The sequence below is a fragment of the Ostrinia furnacalis genome, unplaced genomic scaffold (genome assembly GCF_004193835.3).
Source record: "Ostrinia furnacalis isolate ACB-3 unplaced genomic scaffold, ASM419383v2 OfSCF0322, whole genome shotgun sequence".
In the NCBI taxonomy this organism is placed as follows: domain Eukaryota; kingdom Metazoa; phylum Arthropoda; class Insecta; order Lepidoptera; family Crambidae; genus Ostrinia; species Ostrinia furnacalis.
In genome coordinates, this window is record NW_021130561.1 from 509,429 (window position 1) to 519,446 (window position 10,018).

The 10,018-nt window shown below is 36.6% G+C and overlaps 2 protein-coding genes across 2 annotated transcripts; both read left to right on the plus strand.

The window, feature by feature from the left end:
- Nucleotides 1–1,177: 1,177 nt before the first annotated feature.
- Nucleotides 1,178–3,010, plus strand: LOC114360808 (uncharacterized). The gene is made up of 3 exons (XM_028315607.1): nt 1,178–1,240; nt 1,510–1,618; nt 1,951–3,010. The coding sequence occupies exons 1-3, from the start codon at nt 1,236–1,238 to the stop codon at nt 2,161–2,163; spliced, it is 327 nt and encodes a 108-aa protein (XP_028171408.1). The 5' UTR covers nt 1,178–1,235; the 3' UTR covers nt 2,164–3,010.
- A 1,850-nt stretch (nt 3,011–4,860) lies between these two features.
- LOC114360797 (uncharacterized) lies at nt 4,861–5,641 on the plus strand. Its single transcript, XM_028315597.1, has 3 exons — nt 4,861–4,994; nt 5,071–5,329; nt 5,478–5,641. The coding sequence occupies exons 1-3, from the start codon at nt 4,916–4,918 to the stop codon at nt 5,623–5,625; spliced, it is 486 nt and encodes a 161-aa protein (XP_028171398.1). The 5' UTR covers nt 4,861–4,915; the 3' UTR covers nt 5,626–5,641.
- The last annotated feature ends 4,377 nt before the right edge of the window (nt 5,642–10,018 follow it).

Here is a 10,018-nt window from a genome sequence, read left to right on the forward strand (position 1 = left end):
AAATATTTTGCAACCCCGATCGCTTTTTTTTCATGCATTTTTAACCGACTTAAAAAAGGAGGTTCTTAATTCGATCCATACAACATTTACACATTTGCATAGTTAGATTTCTGATAAAACTTTACTTTTTTTTTACTGAAGTAGTTTTTAAGACCTCTCACAGGTTGAAAAATACTGTTGTCTGTGTATAAGAAGTAAAGCAAAGACAAAATAAACAGCGATGATGAAAGATTTAAATCTATGCTTGAATATGAATTTAGGTTATAGCAGGTCATTATTATTGGCATGTTAAGTGAGAAGTCTGCTCTGTAAGTGCCTAAGCCCATTCACTCTCGCTTTGAAAAGGCCCGGATTTAAGTGTTCGACAAATACAGCATCAAGCAGCAAATTCCAGTCACTAGCTGTTCGCTTTATAAAGAGTTATCGAGACGCTTAGCGTGAGCTGGTAGCTGTAAGGGCCCTCGCCCACGGCGACTTTTTGTAGCGATGCAGTCGCTCTGCTGTAGCGCATCACTTCTGTAGTGCGTTGCAAATGCGACTAACGCGCGTTAGTAGCGATGCCTTGGGCGAGGGCCCTAAGTTGTAGTAGCTTCTGTAGAAACGCTTTCCTCGATAAGATTTGTCCAATAATCCCTACATTGTTATTAAATTTTTAGCGTTTAGAGTCGCATCTCAAACTAATTTGAAAATTATAAATAACTTGAAAAAATCGAACGCTGGCTGTAACAGCGTATTACACTTGAAAATTTCGACGGGTTCATCCAGTGTCTAAGTAGCTCAGTTGGAAGAGCAGTCGCCCGGCAAGCGGAANCGTCCCATATAGTGCCGTAAGTCAGCCTTAAGTACGATGTTACTACTTAAACTGCTATTATAATGCTATTATACTGCTAATGTACAGCCATAGTGAACTTAAAGCTGTCTAATTTGTGCCCAAACTGGTTCTATAAAAGCATTATAGCAAGCTATACAGCTCGTATACAGCTGACATACACAGCTTGTGGAGTACATGTGAACGACTATTGAACTCTTAAATGGAGTAAAATGTTACTTGGGCAATTTCCGGCATTGTCTTTTAAACATCAAAATAATAGTTATTTATGTAATTGTTTGGGAAGATCTGAATCTTTGTAGTTACACGGTTTTTTTTAAATTTTCGATGGTCATTTTTTTTTTCAGATAAATACACAGTAAAAGGAAGAGCTTTAGTGTTTATTCCTGTTAACGGGTCAGGTAAAATGTCGTAAGTACTTAATTAAAAACACCTAACTCTAAGTAGTACTTAATACGAGTAAATGGATTATTAATTTTATTTTAACTAATAAATGTTTCTTATTTATTACTAACTAAGTAATTATCCTACTTATTACCTTGTGTAACCTAGGCTGGCATTGAAGTATGGATTCGTTAATAGAAATAAAGTGTTTTGCTTGTCGTTTCTAACACTTGAAAGAGTAGTTAATAGGCTATAGCTAGAGTTTGTATCTTACCTATTGTTTTTTTTATTTTCAGCATTAATTTTGGAACAAACCAGTTAAAATTTTCGATTCGACTTCAAAGTAACAGTTCGGACACCTGGGTAGACTCTTTGCAATTGGCGTTTCAAGTGGGCAGCATTAAGGTAAGATTCTGCAAATATTTCGATTAAGTGTATTAAGTACTACGTAGTACTTATTATTATTCTGTGGTATTACGATTCTTCCTGCTTTCCCTTACAATTTCTGTAAGGAAGTACCTAAAATCATGTATGGAAAATATTTCGACCTTATAAGCAATTAACTCTAGACCATGTAAGGTTTTCGCCAAAAAGTTTTCAGGCTTTTCCATTTTCATTCAGTAACAATATTTATGTTTAGCATAAGTATTTTTGCCTTTGTTTCTGAGAGGGGAAGTGTTCATATTATAGTTTCAGACTGTTTCTTTATTCCTCTAAACATGTCTCAATATTTTCAGGCGTCCTTAGAAAACGGTCCGGCAGCACTCAGTGCAATTCTCAACAGTTCCGGCGTCAGCATAATCCAAAGCAACCACGACGCCATTGTACAGGTGGTCCGGAATTTGATCCTGCCTGTGATGAACAATTTCCTAGCTGGAATGACGCCTGACCAGCTGTTCCAGACTATATCTGGAAATAGTACCATATCGCCGAATGTCGTACGCGTTTAATGAGACTACATTCTACTTTGTATAATATTTATTGATTTATAACTAAGTAGAAGTGACTTAATTATTATTTATAAATAACTACTTAAGTAGATTGTTATTTTTTTACGAATTTTTACAACGAATCACGAGTGCAACGAGTAGGTACCTAACGATAGTCGTTATTAAGTAAGTGCAAACTAATGTCGGATATGGCGCCTCCAATTTCGGAAATTCGTATTTTGTGTGTAGATTTTTTTATTTCTTAAATCTGCCGTCCCTTATTAAAATTTCCCTAGGCTCCAGCTTATTCAGCCTGCTGGTAAATCCGCCACTGGAGAAAGAGTTAACTAGTTTTAATTGCTAAGTAAAAGTAAGTCTGTACTACTTTCTACATCAATTTGTTAAGTTTTATTGATTAACAATGAAAACACCTTTTAAACAAATAAGTTTTTATTAAATAAAAATGTTAATCACCTTTTTCACAAAAAAACTAGATTATTTGTTCTGTTCATCTGTTCCTTCCAACTTTATTTTAAAACAGCTCTCTTTTCCTGGTATCTGGAAGAGATCGCTTCCTAGCGATCGGACCGCTTAAATTGTGTAGCCTCGGGCTTAGTCACCGGCTCACCACGCATTCAGTGTGGTGGACGCACACTAAGAAAAGTCGCCGAGCCTACGCAAGAAACCGTGACATTTCTACACCCACACGAACTGTGTAAGTACATTGATCCGGCGCTGACCAAGAAATAATTTCTTGTCTGCGCTAGATACGACACGCGGTGGACGCCCGTGATACGCAGTGGACGTTTTAACGTTGGTTGTTAGCTAAATGAATATTTATTTAATCATCCAAGTCAAATAATATGACTGAGTTAGGTTATACTGATGAGTTACTTATAAACTTAGTGGAGGCTCGACCCGTATTGTGGAACAAAACCTTAGAAATTTACAAAGAAAGACGAACCACTTTTGAAGCATGGCGAGAAATATTTATTATTCTGAACAATGATTTTGAAGAAATGACAGATAAACAAAAAAATGAATATGGTGAGTAGGTACAACTTTATGCATTGCTTAATTTTCAGTGTTTAAAAATTTACATGCAGATATTTATCTTGCGCCATCATCAGAGGAAAAATATTTACTTTTATGACGAACTCAATAGCTCTCTTCAAAATGACCTAAATTTATCTGGGGATAAATTACCTAGTTATGATTTTTTTTTCATTCCAGGTAAGTCTATAATGAAGAAATGGAATAACATGCGCGATCGTTGGATGAAATGCAACAAAAGACGTAAAGAAATGAAATCGGGATCGGGTGCGAAGAGCGTTCGTAAATGTGATTTCTATGATCAAATGCTTTTTTTAAACAAAGTTACAACACGTCTTGAAACTGATGGAAACATACCCTTAGCTTCAAATGTGGAAAAATCTCCCAAAATTTCACCTATCGCAAAAAAAAGGATAAAACAAGAGGATGTTTCTGAGGTAGACCGAAATAATGCGCAAACGCAATTCATAAAAACTGTTACTAACGAAGAAGAGACACAAGAAGAGAGTCGTGCCATGGCATTTTTTAAAAGCATAGCATTGAGTGTAGATAAGTTTAGTGATGAGGAAATGGTCGACTTTCAATTTGAGGTTATCAAACTGGTGCGCAACACACAAAAACGTAGGGGGAATGATGTTCGGCAATAATGGAATCAAACTGACAAAATATATTAATACCCCGAGTATTACGAAACAAGGCAGTCTCATATCCCATCATACTCGACCCGGCCAGGCTATAACTACTAAAAACCCTGTCGCTCGTACCGGAAAATACCTATACAACTAAACTGCAATTTGTAGTGGGATACAACGTAGGTACACAGAAGAATACGATTTTGACTTTTCTAAAGAATATGAATATCGACGTCTATTTCTTTATTGTTGATTAAATGATAAACCTACTTAGAATTATTTTATTTGCTTAGTTATACCTACCTCAACGTTACAGCCAATCTTATGTATGGAGGAATACTTACTTTCTCGCATTTTATTATGTATCTTCGTGTTTTATTTCATTTTCTAACTTAACAACTTGTCAAACGTGGAGATTTTCATACGAAAATACTTAGCTTTTCTTCATATTTCGCATTACGTGATATAGAGGAATGAACCCACCAAACTCTGCTTTTTGTTGTTTAATTGGATGAACCCAGTAAAGTCTCTTGCATTTTTTAAGTAATTCCCAAAAAAAAAATCAAATCCTTTACACAGCCCGATTTATCTTGTTTGTAGCAGACACGACAAATTTTCGTAACTAGGTCCGACGAAATTCTTGTCGTGTGCTTACATGATGACTTTTGTCTTGCCTTCGGCAGACACGGTGAAATTTCTTAGCGTGTATAAGCTCATGTCCCTATTTTTTCACCTACGATAAAACAGTTAAAATTGACATTCTTAAAAAACAAGAAACTAATTATGTAAAGGTAAAAAAACTTTAATCACAATAGTTAATAATAATAATAGATCTATTAAGATTTGTACTAGGATTATAGCACTGATTTAATTATTTTGTCAGATAATTACGCATAATAGCAATCTGGCGATAAACATAGTTTATGTCGGTATCTACTTAGGTAAGTAGCATACCTAATTTGATGCGAATTACTTTGATTAGCAAATAAATTATCTTAATCTCAAAAAAAATATATAAGAAGGACACCTTTGAAGATAATGGAGCACAGCTTTAGCATTGTCTGGTGCGTAGCTGTTGAATATTCAAAATGAAGGTTGTGAGTGTTGTTCTTCTCTCAATTTTGGCGTTAGCCAACGCGGGACCTACGTTACAAAATATACATTTTGGTAAGTTACACACCTGCTTTCTAAACTTCCATTTGTCGGGGTTCAATAACTTATTGTTTCTTTATTCATCCTTCAGCTGATAGCTTCCAGCAAAGTTTAAGTCCTCAAGAATACCACGTGAAGCTTGCAGCTCCAGACACTGAACTGTCAGTGGAGGACCATGTCGTGGAGTACTTCAACTCGCTGGACCGCCAAGAACGCAGCTTCATCGGCGACGTCATCAAAAACGCCCTCGAGGGCTTCAGGGATGTGGTGATCAATGGCAACGACGACGTCCCCGTCTTGGACCCCTTCGTAATCGACCATATGGGACCTTTCCTATTCACTGCGACCGGGTAAGTCGAGTGAGTCACATCAAAACCAGCCCTCCCCACCTTCTAATAGGTGGCACCTAGACATGTTTTGTGATCCAAGACACCTTTGACTTTTATAAAAGGAACGCGCCAAAAACAATTCGTCTTAACGATTTTTTTCTTTTGGCAGAGTCCGCGGTGAGGCAAACATCCGTAACTTCAGAGTGGAGGGTCTCAGATGGTTCTTGGTGGACCACGTCACCTTCAACGCTCTCCGCCTGACCTTGGGTCTTCAAGTTACTGTCCCATGGATTACAACCACCGGTAAGTCTACTTAGTCATAACAATCATACTATTATTATAAATGCGAAAGTTGGGATGTCTGGATGGATGTTTGTTACTCTTTCATGCAAAAACTACTGAACGGATTTTGATGAAACTTTACAGTATTATTCTTTTTTAACCCAGAATAACATATAGGCTATAATTTATGACGATCTGCGACAAACTAAATTTCACGCGGCTGAAGCCGCGGGCAAAAGCTAGTATGTTCATATAAGAATTAGATTTTTGTTGATATTAATTTATTTAGTAAAGTCAGCTGTTTGGCATTAGGTACTATGCTAAGATATTAATCTTATAATCTTATAATAATAATGATTAATATCTTAGCATTTTAAAATTCAAACAAAAACAAAAAGATAAATGAAAATTCGGATAATCACTAACCTTATAAAGTATGTTCGGGTTTTGTCGGCGAATTGTTATGGGCCTTTCATTTAACTTATTCCGTCCTAAGATGTTTTTAATATTATTGATTCCGTCAGACAAAAAGCCTCGATTGGGTCTATAACTCTAATAATTTATCAGCATTTCTTAAGAAGACTTAGTTAACATAATTATAATATTATTTTCAGTGGCGTAACTATAGGGTGGCAAGTCGGCAAAATGCCACGGGCCCCCAGCCCGAAGGGGCCCCCGGTCAGAGGAAATCTCAATTCCCAACATTTATTATTACACACACATACTACTTAAGTAAAAAAAAGTTTTGTCTTTAATTTATTTGTTACCTTCTTAGTTGCATACACAACTAAAAAAAAATATACCTAGGTCGATGGGTGCCTGGAATAAAGCCACAATCGACAAAACACAATTTTACAGGAGAAGAGATTTAGTGTCAATTTTGAATAATTCTAAACTACGAGTCGTATCAAAACGGTTTGTATATCAAACGATGCGTTATTTTTTCTGGAGTAACATTTAATGTGCATAAGGTTATAGTGCTTAGAATATACTTTAAAAAAGGTAGAAATACNTTATTATTATTATATGTTAGGTGGTGTAACTCAGCCTTAATGTTGTTTCATTTATCAAAAGTGTACTTACCAAACATTAATAAAATTACACTTTTCTACAGAAAAAAAAAAAAAAAAAAAATATTTTGAAACTCGCAAGTACTCGCAAGGGAATCAAAACCTAAAGGGTACTTCCAGTCGACCTAGAATCTTGAAATTTGGCATGAAGCAACGTTTTATAGCACACATAAAGGAAAAATTCCGAAAACCTTAAATTTTTAGTTGCTGTGGGGGGTCAGGTTCGCTCCGATGTAAAAATAACGCCGTTTTAAATGTTCACAAAACAGTTTATTGCAAGTATTTGCAAGTTTAGTACACTTTTGGGCAAACACGTGTTTCTTGCGCGCGGTAAGCTAACGCGGTGTCGCTCCGAGGGCGTTTTGCAGCAGACTGGGAGACGCGTGAAATTGTGTGCGAATAAAACTGCCGCGTCGCGTACCAAACCAACGACACCGAGTTACCCTCCAATAGAAAATAAAAATTGTTCTTAAACTACCGTTACATCTATACTTCTATACTAATATTATAAAGCTGAAGTTATGGAATATAACGTTCAACCACCATAAGGAGCTATGGTGCATCTAATTTGCCGGTCTTGGTTTGTCTATATATACTGGGCAGGGTAAAAAACTTCGTCACCGCGATGCAGGATTGTATGCGCGATGGAGTTTGCCATAGTAAGATCGTAACAGCGCCATCTGTTGGTANTCTAAGTAGCTCAGTTGGAAGAGCAGTCGCCCGGCAAGCGGAAGGTCGTGGGTTCAATTCCCGCCTTAGGCAGTTCGATTTTTTCAAGTTATTTATAATTTTCAAATTAGTTTGAGATGGGTCTGAAGAGGCTCGTGTTGGGATAGCGTGTAGATCGCGGTGGTCGATCTTAACTGACAGTTAAATATTTGCAACAATATTTCTGTTAGATGTAGGGTAGGTATACTTAACATTGATGAAACAAACGCTGGCTGTAACAGCGTATTACACTTGAAAATTTCGACGGGTTCATCCAGTGTCTAAGTAGCTCAGTTGGAAGAGCAGTCGCCCGGCAAGCGGAAGGTCGTGGGTTCAATTCCCGCCTTAGGCAGTTCGATTTTTTCAAGTTATTTATAATTTTCAAATCCCTACATTGTAGAAGTGACAGCTGAAATTCCCGAAACAAGGGTAGTGCCATCTCGTTTGAAGGTGTAAGCCGGTGGAAACTGGTTCAATCAGGCTTAATCTGGCCAGTTCACGTTACATTACAAGGGCTTAGTGCTGGAGGTCCTATTAAAAGGCGCTGCACTTTCTTCACTTTAAACGTTCATTGTGAGTCATAAGCGGCAGCGGTTTTATGATGTTTTAAAATTCCAGCTGTAATGAAGTAGGTTTTATCAAATTATGAAGATGGAAACTATGAGTGTTGATATCAGGACTGTTTTCACAAGAATAAAGTGGCAACTAGCTGTTCGATAAAAACCTTTTAGACAAAGGGAACTCTCAGTCAAAATGACTTCTAACTCAATTAAAGGGATATTTTCTACTACTACTGTATTTCTAAACAATTGAGTGAACAAGTCGCCACTACAAGTTGCATCTGGAAGACGATCAAACTGCGTTGGCGTGGGATTTAAGCTCGTAGTCTCACAACTTGGGTTTTAATGTGCGAGGCCGCTACGTTTCAATAGACTAACATACTCGTAAAATATCGAATATGCCATGAAAAGAGAAATCGCTATGAGCTCGTGCCTTGCACCTTCAGCGTCCACTTCAGTAGGTCGGGGGCTAAGCCTCGATCGCAACAAGCGCCCGTCGTTATGAACACGATTGTTTGAGCGCTCTATTAAAAAGAAACCTCATTTTCAACCGACTTCAAAAAAGGAGGAGGTTCTCAATTCGGCCCGTATGTTTTTTTTTTTTCTATGTTTGTTACGCGATAACTCCGCCAATTATGAACCGATTTGAACAAATCTTTTTTCGACGTATAGGTAATACCTCAAGGGTGGTCCCATTTAAATTTAATAATAAAAAAAACAACCCCCAAGGGTGGAAAATTGGGGATGAACTTTTTTATACGCAATATCTCCGTCGATTATAAACCAATTTGAACGATTATTTCTTTGTTGAATAGGTATTATCAAAAGGGTGGTTTCATGCGAATTTGAAGAAAATATTTCACCCCCAAGGGTGGAAAATTGGGGATGAACTTTTTTATACGCAATATCTCCGCCGATTATGAACCAATTTTTTTTTGTCTCAGTGTACTGCCTACCTTCAGTGGTAACATCAAGGTAATAATTAGTTAACTAAAAAGCAAGAAATAAGTAAAATTTTATAAAAAAAAATAAAACCGACTCCAAAAAACCTACACTAAAACGTCGAAAAATAATTACTAATTACCTACTTATTTATTAGGACGAATTATTAATATTTATGTAGGTATACCATGATTGATACTTTTGGAGTCGGTGCAGGCAAACTTTACATGTTTCATAATCTTGGCACCGACTCCAGAAGTATCAATCATGGTATACCTACATAAATATTAATAATTCGTCCTAATAAATAAGTAGGTAATTAGTAATTATTTTTCGACGTTTTAGTGTAGGTTTTTTGGAGTCGGTTTTATTTTAAAAAGTAGATTCCAATAAAAAGTAGCCTATTTCCTATTCTGAAATGTAAGATATAATATTGTATAGTTTCACGAAAATTCGTTGAATCGTTTTTGTGTGAAGAGGGAACAAACATTCATGGACGAAAAATGTCAACCGGGATTCCTAGAAAAAGTACTTCAAACAGGACAACCTATTGAGCTTGACACATTGCTGTCACCCTTTATTCTGTATTTGTCGATGCAAAGCATGTCAACACAGGCCCTGTTAGCCATGTCATAGACAACCCAGACATGTCCTTTCAAGGCAAATTGGCATCAATTGATGCCAAGAAGTTTTGGGAAATGCTGATTAGTTCCCAGAAGGGGATCAGATAGGGGTAGAGCGTAAACAATCCACTTAAAGTGATCAACTCTTCTCTGGAACTTGTCGATCATAGTTTATCATTACCCTCCCATATTGCAAAATATATCCATTTATTAACTTCATCAAGTGTCTTGATTGATCTTTGGACCTATAAAATAATGGTTTTTCATCCCCGTTTTGTAAATATTTCGACTAGTTTTTTAAGCTAGGCCAAAAGTTAGTCAGGTTTTAAAATGTAGGTACAAGGCTTAAGTTCTATGAGTACAAATCACAAGGTTTTCAAAAATAAAAATCTTGTTCTTGTCTGTATATTTCTATTTAGTTAACAAAACACTAATTTAACTAAGCTTAATAATGATATACCTTAAGAAGTTTTTGTCTGTCACAGAACAACTTTATCGCGCGCGTCCCTGTTTCAAAATCCGGGA

What these genes read in the sequence shown, in the direction of transcription:
- LOC114360808 (XM_028315607.1), top strand. An exon ending in TTCAAGTGGGCAGCATTAAG is followed by an intron (nt 1,619 to 1,950) that starts GTAAGATTCTGC and finishes CAATATTTTCAG; the next exon opens with GCGTCCTTAGAAAACGGTCC.
- LOC114360797 (XM_028315597.1), top strand. Translation starts at nt 4,916, where the DNA reads ATGAAGGTTGTGAGTGTTGTTCTTCTCTCAATTTTGGCGTTAGCCAAC. An exon ending in GTTACAAAATATACATTTTG is followed by an intron (nt 4,995 to 5,070) that starts GTAAGTTACACA and finishes TTCATCCTTCAG; the next exon opens with CTGATAGCTTCCAGCAAAGT. An exon ending in TTCCTATTCACTGCGACCGG is followed by an intron (nt 5,330 to 5,477) that starts GTAAGTCGAGTG and finishes TTCTTTTGGCAG; the next exon opens with AGTCCGCGGTGAGGCAAACA.